Consider the following 20,397-nt stretch of genomic DNA (forward strand, 5'->3'; position numbering starts at 1 on the left):
AATTTTTGAAGGGAGATCATCTCACAAAGTCCTGACTACAAAAACCAAAATGCAATCTTCTGCAGTATTTTTCTGCGAGTAATTTCATTTCTTCAAAATCCATTTTGTTATCAACACATTTTCTATTCGAAGGACCAAAAATTGGAGCAATTTATATTATTTTTCGATAGATGATTGCCCTAATGCAGGGGGCAAAAACTGTTTAAAGAAGGGACAGCATATGAATATTTAAAACTATAGATGGGCAGGACTTAAAATTTTATATGAAAATAATATTAATAAATTAATACTTTGCAGAAAATTATTAATTTATTATTTATTATTAATTTATTATTACTTTATAATTTTCGGAAGATTGAAAATGTGGAAAATTATTTTGTTGCACCTGTTATTTGATAAGAAGGAATTTTATTTCAATTGATTTAATATGGAAAAAGAGCTCATGTGCAAGTTTTCCTTCCCTTGAAAGTTTTCAATAAGGGAGATAACATATTCAGCCATGTCAGTAAAAAGTGTTAGTTTCTACAACTATACTATGGAATCTAAAAGTTCTAGAACTGGCCTTAATTTTTCTATCGTAAAGATCTAGATTTCGTTTCGTAATTCAAAGAATTTCAGCAGCGATTGTTGTGATACGGTAAATTGCTTTAACCATGACTTCGTTTTGGTTTGTAATTAAAAAAAAAACATGTTCTTGGCTTGACAAAACATTTCTAAGATCTACCACAGTTTTTTTATGTAATTTTCCTTGAAACTTCCCATATTTTTCACCATTTCCCTAACATAATGTCTCTTCAAATTGTATTTTTTGAAAATTGCCACAGTTTCGTTGCGAATAAGACACAAACTCTTGTGTGTACCCTGATTAAAAAAATGTTCATCGTTCATTGAAAACTCGACGTTCTCTGTCTACCTCTCTTTTTTTTGATAACATTCTTAAATAGATAAAAATAAGGGATAAAGAAATTAATAAAGAATAAAGAAATTAATAAGGAATAAAGAAATTAATAAGGGATAATGAAAAACACATATGTGTGTACATTGTAAACGAATTAACTCTTTCAACGCCTTATTACTGATAGCCTTGGTAGCGGTTTAATAAATACCCGAATCTTGTAACTCCTAGGAATGCCCCAATTGTTCAGGCTAATTGGTTTAGGTAATAAACTATTGTTTGCTCCTCGGTATAACCCATTGCTAACAGAAAGGCGTAAACCCTTGGTTGTAAAAAAAGAACACTTGAGGCAAATTGTACCTCTTGTAGCACCCCAAGGACTCAGAAGGTAGGCAATGGTGATAGAAAGGGCCACTCAGGGGTGGAGAGAGCATTTGGCGCCCAGATGTATCGAAAGGGGCTACTTTTCGACATCCTCCAGGATGGGGTTGGGAAGCAGTCTCAGTTTACGTCCTTCACCGGTACCATACTCTTTTTTCTTCTTGAATCAAGCACGTCAAGAGCATTGTTGCCTTCACTGTTACAAGCTAAAATAAAGGCGTTGAGAGTTGGCTAACGAGTATTCAATCAAAATCCACGTCGCCCACAAGCTTCTAATCACACTGAGCGATTCGAGTTAATATGAGGATAATATTTTAATTATCCTAAACCAATAACAGTACATTTTACAATTTGATAAAACATTGATACATTATTTTTAAAAACCTTTATGCGCTTTTATAAAGCATCAATATTTAATGTTGTGAATATTCGTGAATTATTTTTGATCAAGGGCCGGACTTGGCCCGCGAATCGTAGCTTGGCGGCCCCTGCTCTAGCGCAGTCACGCATCATCACGAGCAAAGAGTTTAAACCCAGATTTACTGCTATTACTGCAAACAATAACACTCACATGCAACATAAACAACCTTATGCAACAAATGAGCACTTTAATCAAAGATAATTTGTAATAACTGGATAGCAGGAGAGGAAACGATGATAACACGGCATGCGCGTTACTGAAATCCTGATCGATCCATATGATTTTAGCCATGGTGTGCACACAAATAAATCTTGTGCATAGAAGAGCAAGACCAAAATAACAACAGTTTTTAAAATGTGCGTGAATGTTATCAGTTTTTATTGTAAACACTCAATGAACGGATTCGTTTTTTAGCGATTTGAAACGGGCAAAAATCGTCGGGTGCACGTCGTTGTGGAAGTGTGTTGTTGACCGTGGTACTTTGAATCAGTGGAAATTTTATAATCATGAACTCAATTGCGATACAGGTAGTTAATCCATTATTTAGGTGATTTTTTCATTGTTCGCTGTGGTTTCTCATAAGCCACAAAAACGTCACAAAGCGTGATTGCTTTATGCTCAAGATATTAATTGAAATTTATTAGTTAGCCAGAGATAGGTTCATGGTACATGATCCAGCCAACGATGACCGAAATTCGGGTTCGATGTTCGCCCAAAAAGTGGGAAAATTTTGCGTTTTTGTGCCCATAAACCCGATTTTCCATGGGATGAAAATTTATCACAAAAACGTATTTTTCAATTTCAGGAAAAAGCTGTCGTGAAAGATTTAGCACCGTTCTTCATCTGTTGGCTGCTGTATTGCATTCTGCCCGTGGATAACCCATCGCTATGGATTGTGATTACAAAATGTTCCCCAATCGTAGCTTTAATGCATTTTGCATTGTATAATGGATTTAAAAGAAGGTATTTGGTCATTCACACCCATCCAGAAAATTAACGAGCAAAATGAACTATCTTGATCATTTTCACACTTCACTTTCGTACTATTCTGTCGTCATAGCATTGGATGTTTTTACATTGTAGTTATCAATATTCCTGCCGTATACTAATGGGACTGATATTTTGTGCCATCGGAGATGCTTTTCTAGTGTCCGAAGACTATTTCGTACACGGATTGTTGTCTTTTACTGCCGGTCACCTCAGCTACATTCTGGCTTTCGGATTCAGGCCATTAAAGCTGATGTTGTACCCTGTTATAGGCTCAATGGCCACAATGAGTAAGTATCACCTAAGGAAAAACAGAAAGGAAAAGGGAGAGATTTTTATTCCTCAGGCTTCCTAGGACCTTATAATTAACTTTCTAAGAGATATTCAGGTGATTCTATAAGCCTCCAGATTTTGAAACATCACAAAATCGCCTACGTACTATCTGCGCAATGATAAGTTGGTAGATTATTTTGATTCACTTTGAGAACTGATAATTCTCCCGATTTTCCTCTGTCGGTATGATGATATAAACTTGTCACGAAAAAAATCGATACAGCAAAATTCGCCAGCTTTAAGAACTCGAAAACCTTTTAGCTGAAATTCAAAAATTAAAGAGGCTTCGAAAATCTGTTTCTTCTAGAATCACGGTCGGAAATCAATTTTAAATAGACATTTTTTTTAAAGATATACAGGGTAAATAAAAATGCACATTTCAAGTCACTTAACTAGTTAAGTAGGAGAATTTTGGAACTTTCCTTCTTATAGCATTTAATTGCTCGGGTTGATATATTGGTTTTTAGTTTTTTCGTCTATAGAAAAATTACAGGGCATTTTCAAAAAGTTTACACCTTCTCATAAGTGACCCTTTACCTGGAGAATGCCTGGCCGATATTAGTAGTGTTTTTGAACGATTGATAATTTTCCAAGATTTTAACACATGATAGGAAATAATTTCATTTGCTATGCACTTATTGATAACCTTGAAAATTATTTAGTTACACTTTGAGGACTGATAAATAATATTTCTATGATTTTCTGTGTACACTACCTGATAATTAATTTATATTTACAACCAACTATTCTCTATTATATAACAAAATTTAAAAAAACTATTTTTTTCTTATTTTCAGTTGGATCCACACTGGTCAGAAAACTAACAGGCCTATTAGTTCTAGTAGTTCCTCTTTACATTTTTATTATCAGTATTATGATATGGAGGGCTGGAGCTCGAATTCAGGTAAGCATCAATAATATGCGATAATTTATAACCGTTTTCTTCGGCGAATGTCTACAGAGTGGGGCCTGGAGTTGGTTGCAGTTTATTACATTAATAGGAAGCATACTTTTTGCGATATCCGATACCATTCTTGGTATAAATAAGTTTATCTTTACAATTCCTGACGCTCAGGTACGTGTTTCTCTTCATTTCATCTAGAAATATGTTTTCTTTTGCAATTCAAAATGTTTAGGTCATCATAATGACGTTCTACTATATAGCTCAACTTTGCATTACCCTAAGTGTTCTCGAAGATAAAGTAAAGAAGCCACATTGGAAAAATGAAACGGTAAAAGAAAGCGAAGACGAAAGAGAAAAGAAAACCGAAACCCAGCAAAGTGAATACGGAACGCAGGAAAGTGAATACGATAGACAGGAAAGCGAAAGCGAGAGAGAAAAAGAAGAAACGGAAAAGAAGCAACAAGGAAAGGAAAGAGAAAAGGAAAGGCGAAGAAGGTAAATAATTTTCATCAAACTACAATTTCGCCTGTTATCAATAAACTTCATGAAGGGCATGTGGTTTGGATACGAGTGTAAGTCTGTATGATTTATTCATTATGTGTAGGTTTAATGCAGGGTAAAACATTATCAGTAGGTTTAGAATCAAGGTGTACTGTTTTTTTGCCAAAAAAAGATTTTCAACTGTAAAACTTTCTTTTACATGCGATAAAACGTGATGAAAGCTCATATTTTTCCACTATACATACCTATATCTTCATAGATAAGTAACTTTTTAGTCTCTAAGACTTAATTGGAAGTACGTAGATCGATTAGATTGAAACAATCAAAAGTGAAGATTGATGTTCTTGATGTTAAATTGTAAAAGTAATAGGTGTGTTCATAATTAGAATAAGATCAATAGGTTTATCATGTTAGTTACGTTAGGTCATAAATCTACTATGAACGGTAAATTACATGGCCTAGTAAAATAAAAAAGCTCCTTACATACCATTGTTATTTATATACAAATTACAGAAGATATCTGATCCATAAGTCTTCCTGAGATTTTTTTATACTTAAGTACAATATTGTAGACTGCACATTTACCTGTGATTTATTAATGATCAATAAAGTACTTTTGTTTTAAAAGTTGTTTGCATGAAGGGAAATAATATACAGGAGTTTAATACTCCAAATTAAGAATATATTAATTTCATTTTAGTATAGTTTTATATAAATAAAAAAAAGATTATTAAACACAATTCACAGTAGTATTTGTTCGAAGTAGTACAGCTACGGAAATTATATAGGTATCAAAAGATCGCTATGAGACGAAATTGTGGGTGTACAAATCACTTATTTCACACTAGACTAATGCTATATACAGAATATAGAAAAATAGAACAAGACTCGGGTAAAAAATGACTAGATCTTGAGCTTGTCCTGAGTGGGCCACGCGATTTTAGCGTCGATTCGTTTGTAGGCCAGCATGGTGTGTTTTCCTTCTTTCATGAAATCTTGAGGGCATTCGTTGTCCATTAGAATAGTTTCTGAACAAAAATTAAACAAAGTTATCATCAAAACCCAAATCCTCAAATAAATACATACCTTCTCCATCGGTAAGTCTATACAAAGCATAGTCTTGAGGATTCGTAATCCTAGCTTTATGAGCAATTATCTTGCAAACTTCCTTCGTAGTCATATGCGGTCTTGCTGGTACTGTCTTCGTCAATATCGAGCCGTGAAGTTCGTCTGGCACGACAACTTTTAACACAGACTAAAATTTCTCATCAGCGAAACTTCTTCATTCAGAATATTACAAACTTACATCATTTTCTACGTGGTTTTTGTTGTTTTCTTCACAGCCCTTCTTAAAGTTCTTAAGTACGTGCACAGCCGAAGATAAGGTGGTCAAGTAGTACCCTCCTTCTCCGGAAAACAAAGACGGATGCAGCAGTCCCCACATGTATTCAGCTTCGATTTCAGCGGCCACGAAGTTGGTTTTTACCATAACCCAAACAAAGATTGGCAAGAAGTCGTCAGCCCCCAGCTGAATTGATCTCCCGGATCCTGTTAATTGACCCGTTTTTACCTAGAAAGAAGTTAGAACTAGGATTAGAAGACCAGTGGAACAACAATAAAAACTATTGAAGTCTTTGCATATATATAGAAGATACTTTTAATTTTTTTCCCATTTGGGGCTTGATAATTCCCCTCAGTCTCCTCCTAATACATCTTAGAAGAAGCTCATAACCGCTTGTATCTTAAAACTTATGGGAGTTTCAAATGAAACGATCTACCTAGATAATTTTCCAACTCGAATTTAAAGGTTTTGTCAAATTTCCCTGAGTTGGGCATACAGGTAAAACCTGTTTAAGTGAAAACATAAGAATGGCATAAGCAGGAGAAGAACCGCATAAAGTTTAACATGCTTGCGATAGAGACCAACGCAATGGGTTGAAAGACTAATGGCTAAAGTGGACGGAATCGGTCCAGATCCGTTGCCAGATTTCTCATCGTTTTAGAATTTTTACTGATGCAAGATCTAGTGATGGGTTAAATTAGTTTCAAATTTTTACCCATTTAAAAAATATTTCCCCATTATAGCGTAACTTAGTTACGTTATTAATAAATATGATCTGAATTCGTTAATATTTGGATATTTCTTTATGAGCTTTTGGCGAGTTGAAGACTGAGCCGGAACCACTAACCTCTCGAGGTTTGTTTACGTTTAAAGTTATAATTTCTTATTACTGTTTTTTGCTCCGATAGTTTTTTAATTTCCATAGCCGCGAAGACAGCTAAAACGATACTAATCTAAACATTAAAGGGAAGGTGCCGGTTGAACTGACTCTGTCCACTTCGTTGTTGATCTTTGGCGGAAGCATTTTAAAACTTATGTGTCTCCCACTTGCACAATTCCTATCTTTCCACTTGAACCGGTTTTACCTATATTTTTGAGTAGCGTGGCTAAGTAAAGGGCCATAGCAATCAAGAAATGAGCAGAAGGGTCATAACATATTCACATTTACCTCACAGTTTCATTTACAACACTCAAAAGACAAAAAATCATCTTACCGAATTGAAAATGATGGCAATAGCAGCGAGCAAATTTTCCAGCTTCTCCAAAGGAGAATCGGCCTGCTGCAGCCTTTGTATGTATTGAGATATCCTATTGAGCACATTTTCTGAAGGCAGCGTAACTTTTGACTTAATCCCTAATTCCCCGATGGGCCTCTCAGCAGCATACTGAATGTTATCAGCTAGCAGTCTTATCGCCCCAGTTTTGGTATAGAAATCAAAAAACAATTTCTGTAAATGCACTTTCAAAGGTCTGACCACCAGCTTATGCATCACTCCCTCCAGAATCGCATCCAGGTTCAGAAATTCCGTAGATTTAAGCTGAAAATGATTGTTTTTGAGATTTAAATCGTTGAATGTTTCAAGTAGAACTTTACCTTGCTTCTCTCCCTTTCGATTTCCTTAGAAAACCCCTTCTCTCCATGCTTCACCAGGTAATTTTTCATTCCAGACATAAACTGCCTCATATTCCTCATGACGATTTGAGGATTGGTCTCCTTGGCCTCGCACGTGCACGCAATAAAGTTATCTATATTTTGAGCAAATGTGGTGGTTTTGTCCTGAGCTAGTTCCAAGGCATAATTCCTAATGGCGCTCCCCACTGCTTTCGAGGGGCCGGCGTTTTGGTCCCCATTCTTTAGTTCTTCAATTCTTCCTGAAGCTGCAAAAAAAATCGATTAGTTTGAAGAAGAAAGTTGGAGGAGGCAAATTACATAATAAGGGATCGAGTCGATCTCGAAAGCTCTTCGACCTGTTGATAGAAGCGCACTTCATTTTGTTCGGAGTTACAGTCTCAGAGTATGATTCATCAGTCTCAGTTATTACTTGATTGGGCTCGGCCCAAGGGTCCGAAAATTCGGTAAGTTCGCTTATTTCGGAGGGAGGAGCCCTTGGGACGCGCCTATCGAGTTCTACATTGTCATAGGCGGATATTCTGCATCTTTCACCGTCTGAGTTCATATCAAAGTTGGTCCGAATATCGGGATATCTGAAGAAGAAATACACCACAATGAGAGGCAACTATACTCACCCGTTTACGGTTATTAAATGATTAATAAACTTAAATTAAATCTTGAAACCTACGAAATCCCGATTGTTTTGCCCCCCGCGTGTTCCTATAAATAGTTGCTTCGAAATCGCATTTGACCGCATGCCAAATATTATTAATATTTGACCACGATGATTTAAATGCCCCAAATATTTTATTCACCTGTTTGAGATCAAATCATGCAGAGTCGCTCTATCATCAGAGCTGTCAGGAGTGTAGTCCAGAGAACTCAGTAAATTGGGAATGGTGGGCCAGTCGGAGTCGTAATCTAGATCGCTTGATTCCATGTTTATATCTGCCTCATTGGCTGAATTGAAAAGTAAATTGTTAATCAAGTAAGATAAATAAAAAAAGTCATTGAAGCTTACTGACGAATTTCCAACCGTTATCGACTAGCCAGGTATCGCCTCCATTTGACTTTGGTTTAATAAAGGGTGGAAGGACTGGCTTGGCCTCGGGCTTCCTCAATACCATGAAACGTTGCTTTGGGCTTAGATTGTCTACTGATGAAGACATTAATCCTGAGGAAGACAAGTTACATCATGAATAAATACTCCAGCTACAATGGCACTATAACGGAGATGAAATTTTACAATGCACGTCACTATATGAGTATTGTGCACGGGTCAATATAAACACGTTACTAAAGATAAGATTGATAAGAAAAAATATCTGTATGTTTCTACTAAATTTGCGAATACGACAATAAAGGTTACTACTAATGATAACTAATGATATTGGCTGATTTCCAATGATTAATAATTTACGTAGAAAATGCAAATAAGTAATGTGAATAAATACAGAAATATCCAGAATTCTAAAGCCTCAAAAGCTAGAAATCTCCTGTACGAAAGTCAAATTTTCAGTGTTGCTTTATTGAGTTAGATAGAAGGAACGAAATAAAGTCTACAGAGTGACTCATAGTATCTTCAGTTCTCGGTTGTCCCATTATTAATGAACCACCCTGTATAAAAATGGAACCTGAAGACCCTAAATATGGGTACTGAAAACCTAATTAAAAAAAAAATGTCTCCTGCAAGAGAGAAGCTAAAGCAACCAATTTTTTAGGGTTTAGAAAACAGAAATGTTCTCTTGTACCTTACCATGATAAGGATTTATTATGTGGTATTTTAATCTGTAGGCAGTAGAAAGATTACAAAAACACCTTTACTGTTTACTTGTGACAAAATTCACCCAGTTTCTAACCTTAACCGTGAACACTTTCGTTCATCACCAAACCAAGAGAGGGGCTTACCTCCTTGAAATTCCCCACCGTCTTCAACCCTCTCTAGCCCCGGACTTAAAGCTTTCATCGAGTTTAATCCAGGAGGGTTGGAATGCCGATGATGGGGCGGTATTCCAGGTGCAGGTCTGGACACCAATCTCTTGGGAACCACCTGCTGAAGGGACGTCAAAGAATCGGCAGGTTCTGCGTAAAACGGACTTTGCTGTTTTGGACTGGGCAAATCCTGGGTTTGTGGATGCGGTGGTGAAAGGGTTTCTGTGACTGGTGATTGCAGATTTGAGGCTAAAAATTTGAATCTTCACTGGAGCTTTATGTATTGGGGAACTCCTTACATTTTAGCGAGTTGTTCATCAATACTGGAGTGGTACAAACGCTCCTCTGTATTGAACCATTGTGAGAAGAATCAGCAGGGCTTAAAATGTTGTTGTTCAATGAAACCATGTTCCCAGGTGTGTGTTGTAGGATGTCTGGGGAAGCCAAGTTGCTGCTACCATTGTTGTTGCTGATTTTGGGTTTGATTAGAGACCCATCGGTGCCCCATACATCTTCATAGTCGCTGATTTTATCGCCAAGACCGCTCTTGTAGTAGAGCATGGTTGGAGAATCCACGATATCACTCTCCTTACAAAACTCATTAGTAAAATTGCCTATGTATATAGAAAAATTTACTACATACCTGATAATGTTTAGATAATTTAGGCTTAGTTCTCTTGCTCTGCCTACCTCCCTTAGCGACTGAAAGGGGAGATAGAGTGTCTGGGGACAAAATACTATCCGAACTGGGAGATAAAATTGAGTTGGGAGATGTGAGATTGCTAATGCTCCTATTCCTAACACTTCCTCTTGAAGATATAGTAGAGTTGTTGCACTGGCCCTCTGGGGACATCCGTTTAGGGTCACAATGAACCACCTCCATCTATAATATTTCTGTATTTCACACGCTTCTGTAGTTGGATTCTAGCTATTTACCTGAGCAGGAGTTTGCTTCTCGTTGCTGGGACTTTGAGCATTCACACTGAAAGTCACAGTAGTGGTAACAGTAAAATTATTTTGAGGGGTAGTTGGTTTTGACCATCTAAAACGCACTTTTGAACAATACTGGTATAAAAATTAAAAAATCCTACCTTGGAGGAGGCGGAGGAGGGTTTTTGCCCAAAGAAGAGTCTCCTTTTAAAGAAGTCAAACTCCTATTAAGATCCGCTTTATTAGGGTCATTTTTACTGAGCAAATTCAAAGTGTTTGGTCTTGTAGGTCTTGATTGAACTGGAGTAGACGGTTCAGCCTGTTTGAACGTGCTCATCAATGGGTTTAAATTGAGCACTAAATCTGCATCAGGGCTTGATGCTGCTGATGGTGGAGGGCTGTAGCTCCAAAACTCCTAATAATTGCAACTTCCTCTTTGATAAAAATCTAAATTTTCCCAAGAAGAATTACCTGTCCCAAGAGGGCTAGTGAGGACAACTGTTGTCTACTCTTTGACTCCCTTATTGCTTTTGGTAACGTCAGTTGTACAGGAAGCTCGTCACAACAGCTAGCATAGTGAGCAATTAAAGCGGCCATATCCACGAACCTGTTTTCACTAGTTTCCAGACCAAGCCTCCCTTCAGAGCTGTGTATCAGATAGTGTTCGATGTATGGTCCTAAAATGGTCAAATAGAATCGAAACTCTACGAGCTACTAAACATACCTTTATCTGGGGGTAGTCTGACAGACAAGGCCATAGTGTCAGATTGCGATGATTTTCTGACCACGAAACTGCCGTCTTCTTTGCCTTGAAGCAGATGAAAGGCTCCGGCTCGTTGAATCCCTGGGAGGAACCATATGGGGTGGCACAGCACTAGCCGTTCCATAAGACTAATATCACATGTTGCTCCGTAACCTGCAAAGGCATCTTGGTTTAGGGAAGTTTCTCGTTTTTAGTGTTAATGACATTGCAATATTTGAAACAACAGAAAATGTGGTGTATATTGTTGGAAACTTATCAGTGGATGATGATAAATTGAATGGTTATTTTGAACTTGTAGATGTACTCAAAGATGGAAATGCTATTTTATTGAATTTGAATGTAAAAGGAAGTGGCTCAGATACCGCAGGTACAGTCACATCTTCGTGGAAGTATTATGGTTTCATAGTTTTTATTGCTTCCATTTAGCCGTTTTGAATATGACAACTATTTAGATATAATACAGGCGTCCATAGAACATGCTCTCGCTACCCTAGATTCAAACCTAGCTTTTATGACACAGGTAGCGATATGACGTCCCCTTTTGCGTCACTCTTTTACAGAGATGATGATATTGACTTGAACATGACTTTATACGGTGCGGCTTTAAATTGCTTCTCACCTCCTGTCAATTTTTTAACAAAATCCCTCGATTTTAAATCATATTACACCATTAAATGTAATTTTGAAATACCTTTAATTTGAGGTGTCATTTGACCCATATTTCAATTTTCAAAAATCGGTCATTTTACCATACTCGTGACGAAAGCAACATTTAGAAAAATAAACAAACGTCATATATTTTTTGACGTCATAGTGTTTTTTGTCCTATTTAATGCTGCGTTTGATTTTTTAAATAATAATTTGTTAAAAAATTGACTGGAGGTGAGAGACAATTTAGAGCCGCACCCTATATTTGATTATACCGAACAGGGCTGGATTTGAACGACCTCTGCCAAAAATTACTTACGCAGCGAAACTATTATATAATGGTAAAATCCTGAGCTGATGTGATTTTGTAAGATGGAAGAACCACAAAACTTACGTACGTGCTTTTCTGTAAATTACCATAACAATATGAATTACCTTCCTCCTCGCTCCGTTCACTGCTCGCATCGGATCCTCCATTGGAGGAAATCAAAGACTCCCTGGAATCAGACCTGGATGAGGACACTGCAGGTGGGGGTGCTAAAGCCCTCAGTAAGGGAGGGGATGGCGACGGTGCCCCTATTTGAGGACTCTGACGACCGTTAATATCTTGCAAATAAGGCTCCAAAAACGCCTCATTTCTGCAACAAAAAAAATTATTAAACAGCTGAAAGTTCAAAGAGCACGAAGTAAACAAAATGTAAAGTAAATGTGTATTCAAACTAATAAGCTGTCTCTTGAATAATTAATTGCCATGAAATGACTATAAAACGAAATGTTGGAGCTGGAGTAATAAGCAATGTGGTGATAAGTTTTAGTTCGTTCGTTTGTTAGAAGCACGTTATTAGAAAAAAAACTATTCCATTTAAAACATGTATAAAGTTGCATTTAGCATTGGTTTAGTGGCGCTTTCAGTGATTTGGTGGAAATCAATAGATGTTCATCCAACAATAGGAAATATTGTAAGCACACTCCACATGTCACCATCTATTTATCTCCTATTTCATCTCTGTAGAGTGATTTCTTAAAATCCTATGAATACATAGTTGAAACGCATCAAGTCCAAACTGAAGATGGGTATATCCTGACCATGCATCGAATTCCTGAGGGCAGGAATGAGGTTCCTAAAAACACCAAGAAGCCTGCAGTATTCCTGATGCATGGTTTATTGCTGAGTTCCATAGATTGGGTTATAAAGGGGCCTGAAAAGGCCGTTGGATTGATTTTAGCTGACGCTGGATACGATGTGTGGATTGGAAATTATAGAGGAAATACCTGTTCCAGGAAGCACTTAAATCTGGATCCCATAAGAGACAAGGAGGCGTTTTATAATTCAAGGTTTAAAAATATTGTCTATTTTTTGGGATTAGGTGTTAATTCAAATGATAGTTACCATGAAATAGGGATCTATGACATTCCTGCTATGGTTGATTATGTGCTAGAGCACACTGGACAAGCTAAATTATCGTATATTGGATTCTCTCAAGGAGTGACATCGTTCTTAGTTATGGGAGCCCTGAGACCTGAGTATAATGAGAAGATTTTGATTATGAATGCTTGGGCACCAGTGACAAACATGCACGCAACTTCCAGTTTTATTTTCAACACCTTAAGAAAATTTCCTTACGTGCTGAAGGTGTCTCTATATTCAATGTTGAACAATCAACTACAATTTGTAACAATCTTAGGTCATAGAATTACTCAAATGGTATGAAATGTTCGACATTACCACAGCTCCAGCATTTCGATTTATATGCAGGAGCTCCAGCTTTATTTGCGATGGATTGTTTGGCCTCTTGGGGTCTTCAGATGAGCAAATGCCTGATAAAGTTAGTTTTAGCGCTACAGTGAAGTAATATTTGTGACATCAAGGTATTTTACAGAATTTCCAATTGGCAGCTCTAAGTAATTTTCCTTCTGGCATGTCCCTAAAGCAGCTGAGTCATTATGTTCAAGGCTCTATTTCAGGTAACATAAAACCACATCAATGCAATGTAACCAGGAAACATTTCCAGGAATCTTCGCCCCATATAACAGGAATTTTTCGAATGTAAAGAAATCTGACTCATATGATTTGGCTAAAGTGACTGCGCCTATGATTTTTTATTACGGAGAAGAGGACAATCTGGTGAATCATGTAAGACTTTTAGAGTATCTAAGAGATTTGAATGGTGTAACATGTTTGCAGGTGCTGCTCAATGAGGTAATCAAAGATATACCGAATGTTAAAAAAATATATAGAGTCCCTTACCGGGGTTTCAATCATCTTGATTTTCTTTGGGGCAAAGACGTGCAATTATTGAATGAAGAGACTTTGAAGAACATCAACTATTTTAATGAAAATTTTTATTGAATTCTTGGTTATATTTCTGTGATTTCCCCGGCTTCCCCATAAAACCGACAAAATAACTCTGGCTGACAATATTTCTTAGTTCTCTCTGGCAAACTGCCAAATCGGAAGTTTATTCCAGACGACGCGACTCATCGGAAGAATGCAATTAAGACTCCTCAAATGTCCAGTCATCTACAAGGAGATTGATGAGGCAAATACTTACTCTGTTGGAATTTAAGTTCGATGGGATATCTGAGTTTTAATCAAAGCATTTCTAAAGGAAAATTAAACTGAGCCATTATTTCCAGGTTAAACTAATAGTCAGCCGTAAAGGAAAACGGCAATAATGCGGCTCGTTGCCAAACATTCCGGCAACGAGAACAATTATTTGTCTAATTGTGTTAAGCAATATCCAGCTGCAAATCCTGCAATAAAACTATGTGCTGAAAACAATCGAATTAATTGCGTAAACAAATTACATGGCTAAATTAACGACAGACAACCGTTTATAACGTATTGCTACGCCTGCAATGGAATTTCTTACAAAAAGTTCGCAGGAATGCAATTTTCTTTTTGGTCATTTTTCCTGGACCAGGTCCTGACTTTGTTCCTAAGCTGCTTGCCTTGATGTGAAACGATGTCAAACTTTACGTGAAGGGTGTCCCAAAAATGTACCGACAAATTTTAAAGGGCGGCGCGAGACATCAATAAAAAGTTTTTTTAATTAAACCAACATTTGCCTGCAAACGAGCAATTAGAGCAGAAAAAGCGCAATAGTGCTTTGGTAATTATAATCACTTTTGTTCGTGTTAGACGTTGTTTTATTGATAAATAAGTTATGGCTTACAGGGATTGTTCACAATGTTGACCGTTTGCCTCAATATAAAGATTGCACCGTTAGTTCATTGACTCGCGGACCCTATGAAATATTCCGGGAATAGCTTCTAGATGTGTGCAACTGGCCATTATCTTGCCATTATCTTCCTGGTTACGAATAGGCGTTTCGTAGATAAGAGATTTGAGATAACCCCATGGGAAAAAATCCAGGGTGTTTACATTAGGAAAATTCGCGGGCCAGGCTACAAAACCTCCTTTTCCAATCCATTGGTGCATATCGATAAGGTCTTCAAATCAAGAAAGGATTTTTTTTTGTTTTACGGATATATGTTTATTAAAGAAAAAAAGTTTTGAGTGATATCCCCCACTACCCCATAAAGTTTTTCATTTTCATGTTTGGGTCACCCTATATAATCAAGTTCATATACAATCAAGTCAAGTACGAGCAGTTTCAAGGACAAGTACTTCTAGAATCAAGTAGTACTAATAAGTTTAATTCATAGTAAAAGAAATTAACAACAATAATTATAAGCTCATTATGGTTAAAAAGAATTTGGAAATTCTTCGAAAGAACGTGGAGTTTCTAAATAAACTTGTCCTCCATTTTAAAGAATTTGCTCCTATTCCTCTCAAATTTGGTAATATTTTCTGTCTATTTTCATTAATTTTCAAGTCAATAGTGAATTAAAGTTCTTTCGAATTTTTTATGACACATTTGGACTTGTTTGACTTCCATCTATCTGAAAAAATCAATCGTAAGCAAAAGAATAGTCGCAAAGCGTATTTGCTTGCAAATTTTCATTGCGTAATTTTATTCCTTACTTCATATTCATTGTGCCTAGTTTTACGCAAATGCTAAAATGCTTAAATTTAAACTACGATCTTTCTTAAATTAATGTGTTTAATGTGTTAATGCTCCTGCGCAAACAGTAGCTTCAAGTCTCATTGATATTGTTATGGCTGGCGGGCGGCCACCGAAGGTACACACACACAGAGAGAAAAAAAGTGTTTACCGTGGGCACTCGACCGAGTGATCTATAGCTTCCTTTTATATATGTCGAATATTCTGGTATGTTAGTTTATGTTAATGTTTGTATATTCGTACGAAAATTATGGTATCTTCTAGTCATAAGATCTTTAGCTACATGAGGGGACCGGTAACAAGGGCGATTTTGCAAGTTTGGAAACTCAAGTGCTACCCTGATTTTTGGGGAAGAGAATTGGAAAATTACGTGGTTCTGCAGGATAAGCATGCAGGATTAGAAACTGCAGAAAAGACGGAGGGCATTGCTTTTACAAGGAATTCAGCTTTCACGACTAGTCAAATATGTCCTAAATGTTAACGTATTTATTATCCCACTCATGAACTACTTGACTTTACGGATTCCTGCCTGTAAGGGCCTGAACAAAGCGTTGCCCTGATCTCGACAAGTTCAGTTCTCATTTCTTACTCGGCGAGACCCAATTTACCTCGCAATAAAACAAAATAACCACTCTCAGCTATTTCCTGGTATCATGCCCATTAAATCAAAGATTTCTTGTACTCGCCAAAAGAACACACATTCCACGTTCGAAGCCATTTTCCTTGTGACTAAAAATATTTCGCTATGGCCAGCTGCACTAGTACCATTAAGTGCTCGTGAATTGAGTAATATCAATATTGCGATAACTTCAATTAAATTGTTTTATAACCGCACTAAACGACGATTTGATGGGGTGTAAAATAGGTGTTTTGGCACCTGATTTAAAGTAGGTGAAAGTGACCACAAATTGATGTTCAAGATTATCCTTGAATGCTCAAGTTAAGGAGAGAGCAAGTTCAATTTTTATGAGCTTCTTTGAGACCTAATTCACATGCCTAAAACGACGTTTTTACGTAAGACCCGAAACTTTGGATCAACTTCTATTATCTGAAAACCATCAATTAAGCTTAACGGGGCTCGAAGAGATTTTTAGTGCCATTAATATAGAATATTGACAGGCAACGTTAGCGGCTGTCGTCTCTAATTCTAAGATCCTATTGATTTTTATCTGTTCAGGGAATTCAGGACATAACACGAGAGACAGGGGGATACGTAAAGGAGAATATTCAGAAATGTCAGATTAATTTGTTTGATGTAAAGTGGGCATTCGCAGCAGAATATTACATGGCTTTTAGGTTAATGAAGAACGAAAACTAAAGAACGGTATAAACATTTTCTAATTATATCAACAATTAGCAGTCTAAAACGCAAGAAAACTCCTTTCCATCTCCCTACAAAAAGAAGTAAATTTTGAATTAAAAAGCATCCAATTAATGCTCAAATCCAAACCATATGCGTTTGACCGCAACATCCCTCTCTCTATAAGTGTGTTATTGCACAGGCTTTTACCTCCCTTTTCATTCACTGGAATTTTTATTTAATAAATCTGGGTTTGCGTAATATTTCGATTCTCCCTTTCATGTAAAATAAACACCAGTAACTTTCAAAGAGATTTGCGACGCTCTACAATTCACATCAACATTTGCAGTTGAGAACATGAAAGCGCGGCCACATGTAAACTTTAATTTTGATGACGGCAAACCCTCAAAAATTTCCTATTATTTCTAACTAAAACTTGTACAAATGGTTAGCCAAGAATACCCAAAATATGGACAAAACATACTGCTTATCGTAAAAATTGCAATGTTTAGAATTAATGAATCAAATTCAACCAAAATTGATATACGTATTTAGTTGTAGTAGTAATACAATTGATCAAATTTTGCATATAACGCCATCCGTTATATACAGGAAATGTTAGAATCAATAGCTATACTATACACTCAACGTATCGGAAACGTGCTTTTTCAGCAAGACAATGCACGGCCACATATTGCTCGTATAACTATGGCTCATGTGTAACTTCGCAATGTTAATATGCTTCCTTGGCCTCCACGCTTTCCTGATCTTCCCCCCATTGAACACATATGGGACATGATAAGAAGAAGAGTTACTACACTGGACAACCCATGACGTATTTTAGAAGCAGAAGAATTTACAAAATGCAATTCAAGTTGCCTGGGACACACTATCGTAAGAGGAAATCAACCATTTGCTTAGGAGCACGCCCAGACGAGTTTCTGAGGGCGTAAATTCACATGGTGATTATACGTATTATTCGAATTTTCAGGCCTTTCTAGACTTCGGTTCACTTGCAATATAATTTATATTGCAAACGTAATTTATTTTATTATAGTATTATCAATATATTTACAAAGTGTGGTTAAAATACCCTTATTATTTCTAGTAATTTTTATGATAAGTAGTATGTGTATATTCAATCTCTGTTTTGGATGAAAATTTTTTTAATTATTATATGTAGTAACCGATTAAATTCCAACTCCAAATGTTGCATTTTATTACCTCGATAATTGCACTGGTTTATAAGTTAGCACAGAGAGTTGTTGTGGGCAGAATGTAATGAGAAAGATTTTTAATTTCGAACAAAATATGCCGGCCCCTAATGGAAAACCGAATGAGCATTAGCGAAATTGCATTACTTCCATTTGCTGAGCTTTCCAGTGATATACCTATGTAATTGTATCAGATTAAAAAATATTTTTGACTATACTTGATTAACATGGAGAGTCAGAATAATTAAAAGGTTTAATTTTATATTTTGTGAAGACTGTAGAAGTGCCCGACTGATGGAGGTACCTCGAGATTGGATAAGTATAATTAATGAGTCAAAAATACGCAATAATTTTACCACTGTTGACAATGATCCTTGTATAACTGGCCCAATTCTGATTTTTATTAGAAGCGCCTGAAAGCTCTAAAAGTCTGGGAATATGTAGTAACCAATTAACAGAAAAGGTCCTTAAGAGGCATGACAAAAATTTCATTGTTCTATAACAAAATTTAATGGATTTGCTTTTGTAATTGAAAGATTAGATTCACCTCTATCATGTGTAATATCTCAGTCTTTAAGAATAAGCTATTGAAAAGTTTTAAAAAAATCTGAGTGTTTATAGTCTGTTATCGACAAGCAAAGAAACTCATGACTTGTCCCAAACAAAAACCGAAGATAATTTCCATGCATGAATGAAACTAATCAATGCTCTACGATTACATGGATATTATCTTCTTGGTAGAATTACCAGAACCTTGACCTATTGGCCCTAAATTATGGAGGTTATAAAAATAAGTATACTTAGTCGTCAGCCAAAAAGAAAAATTCTTTTGATTCTCTGCCAAAATTTCTAAGATCTTTTCATTCAAGTGTGGCGTATGACGGCTCAAAAACTCTGGGAAATTGAATTAAGAATGTAGAATTTGATGCACCGTACTCATTTCTACAATTCACAACATTTTGGCTTGAATGATCTGAATTCTACTGAAGCTACTGAGCTTGAATTTCATTTTTCATCTGTTACCTACTCACATCAAAACTCCCCAAATCTTTACAACATTCGGTTGGAAATGGCGGTTTCATTGCAACTCTGTAATAATATTCCTTTGGGCAACAATGTGGCATAGGGTGTATTATCATGCATTATCTCCTGCACCTGTTACGTTAACTCTGGCATAAAACTTCCGTGTTCGAAATCGCATTCATGTCCTGTCGAAGAGGGAACGAGGGAACAGTTGGTAAAACGTCACGCATTTGTGATTTTATCTCTGTTTAAATTGTGAAAGTTTTAAACACAGTGTACAAGCTTTTTTCCTGCACAGCAATCAAACGAGAACCAATCAAGCTTGTGAATAAATAATAACAAGAATCTCAATCCTACCGAAACGAGGCGTCCCAGCCCAGATGAGATCTTAAGACAATTTCATCAAAACAAACCAGTATTTCATTGTTATTAAAGGCATTTAAAAGAAAGCTAAAGATGGTTATGGCACAGCAAAGCGACAAGACGCCACAGAAATAAGTGGTACATTGTGTATCTCTAAAGCTGGTTATTAGAGTAATAAGCTAGAGCGATAAAAAGTAATGCACTTTTCCGCTCCTCACTATTAGATTAGATTAGGTTATTATTCCATTTATTACGTTTCAAAACTAGAGTGGCCTAATAGGCCCGAGTTTTATGGTGATGGGTTTCCACCAGTTCAAATTCCGCTTGAAAGTACCTGGGTACCTACGAAAAATTTAACTAACCAGAATTACCTACAAATCACCTCAAATTCTGTCATTATTGATTCTGATCTCTTCCCATGTTATTATATCCTCTCCATTCCCCCCCTATTTCTGCACATCCTCAACATGGATACAAGCCATTTCCAGCCAAAGGGAGTCACTTTCGATTTTAACGCACTTGACGTTGAAATCACGCCGATTTGGAAACAGACCATGAACTGGAAGCAGATGTCCAGCTTTGAAGCCACCACCCAACGTGTTCTATAGTATTTAATGCAGATGCCAGTTTACTTGAATGTACATTATAGAAAGTTTCTGTATAAAATCACCACTTTTTGTATTCTGCACACAATGCAATTGCGGAATTCAATGAACAACCACACCTTGGCATCTACAGCCGAACAAAACGTTCACCTCTGTCGTTGTGGCATTAAGTTGAGAGACAGGATTTCTCCTGTTTAATGGCAAATCCACGACCT

The 20,397-nt window shown here is 36.6% G+C and overlaps 3 protein-coding genes across 6 annotated transcripts in view; 2 read left to right on the forward strand and 1 right to left on the reverse strand.

The window, feature by feature from the left end:
- LOC136409420 (lysoplasmalogenase TMEM86A) overlaps positions 1-5,049 on the forward strand; it is a 53,628-nt gene extending 48,579 nt beyond the window's left edge. Inside the window, exons 1-7 of one of the 3 annotated variants that reach the window (XM_066390904.1) lie at positions 1,941-2,053; positions 2,112-2,224; positions 2,503-2,660; positions 2,781-2,974; positions 3,815-3,921; positions 3,979-4,092; positions 4,154-5,049. In XM_066390904.1, the coding sequence (XP_066247001.1) occupies positions 2,204-2,224; positions 2,503-2,660; positions 2,781-2,974; positions 3,815-3,921; positions 3,979-4,092; positions 4,154-4,420 (861 nt within the window). In that variant the 5' untranslated portion in view covers positions 1,941-2,053; positions 2,112-2,203 and the 3' untranslated portion in view covers positions 4,421-5,049. Of the gene's footprint in view, positions 1-1,940; positions 2,225-2,502; positions 2,661-2,780; positions 2,975-3,814; positions 3,922-3,978; positions 4,093-4,153 lie in introns of those variants that run through there. The other 2 variants (XM_066390905.1, XM_066390903.1) reach the window with 2 other exon arrangements.
- A 33-nt stretch (positions 5,050-5,082) lies between these two features.
- spri (sprint) overlaps positions 5,083-20,397 on the reverse strand; it is an 84,107-nt gene continuing 68,792 nt past the window's right edge. The window contains exons 3-18 of the mRNA XM_066390851.1: positions 12,085-12,287; positions 10,963-11,154; positions 10,710-10,915; positions 10,400-10,653; positions 10,245-10,350; positions 9,952-10,191; positions 9,608-9,896; positions 9,285-9,557; positions 8,398-8,550; positions 8,192-8,336; positions 7,695-7,969; positions 7,359-7,642; positions 6,979-7,302; positions 5,729-5,992; positions 5,509-5,677; positions 5,083-5,450 (exon numbers count right to left, since the gene is read on the reverse strand). Of these exons, the coding sequence (XP_066246948.1) occupies positions 5,326-5,450; positions 5,509-5,677; positions 5,729-5,992; positions 6,979-7,302; positions 7,359-7,642; positions 7,695-7,969; positions 8,192-8,336; positions 8,398-8,550; positions 9,285-9,557; positions 9,608-9,896; positions 9,952-10,191; positions 10,245-10,350; positions 10,400-10,653; positions 10,710-10,915; positions 10,963-11,154; positions 12,085-12,287 (3,502 nt within the window). The 3' untranslated portion in view covers positions 5,083-5,325. The remainder of the gene's footprint in view (positions 5,451-5,508; positions 5,678-5,728; positions 5,993-6,978; positions 7,303-7,358; positions 7,643-7,694; positions 7,970-8,191; positions 8,337-8,397; positions 8,551-9,284; positions 9,558-9,607; positions 9,897-9,951; positions 10,192-10,244; positions 10,351-10,399; positions 10,654-10,709; positions 10,916-10,962; positions 11,155-12,084; positions 12,288-20,397) is intronic.
- LOC136409663 (lipase 1-like) lies at positions 12,427-14,000 on the forward strand. 2 transcript variants are annotated; one of them, XM_066391330.1, is made up of 7 exons: positions 12,427-12,608; positions 12,662-12,984; positions 13,036-13,282; positions 13,335-13,475; positions 13,530-13,614; positions 13,662-13,783; positions 13,835-14,000. In XM_066391330.1, the coding sequence occupies exons 1-7, from the start codon at positions 12,519-12,521 to the stop codon at positions 13,997-13,999; spliced, it is 1,173 nt and encodes a 390-aa protein (XP_066247427.1). In that variant the 5' UTR covers positions 12,427-12,518; the 3' UTR covers position 14,000. The 2 variants fall into 2 exon arrangements, with proteins under 2 accessions (XP_066247427.1, XP_066247426.1); XM_066391329.1 differs by having other exon boundaries at positions 13,662-14,000.

The sequence above is a fragment of the Euwallacea similis genome, chromosome 6 (genome assembly GCF_039881205.1).
Source record: "Euwallacea similis isolate ESF13 chromosome 6, ESF131.1, whole genome shotgun sequence".
NCBI lineage: Eukaryota > Metazoa > Arthropoda > Insecta > Coleoptera > Curculionidae > Euwallacea > Euwallacea similis.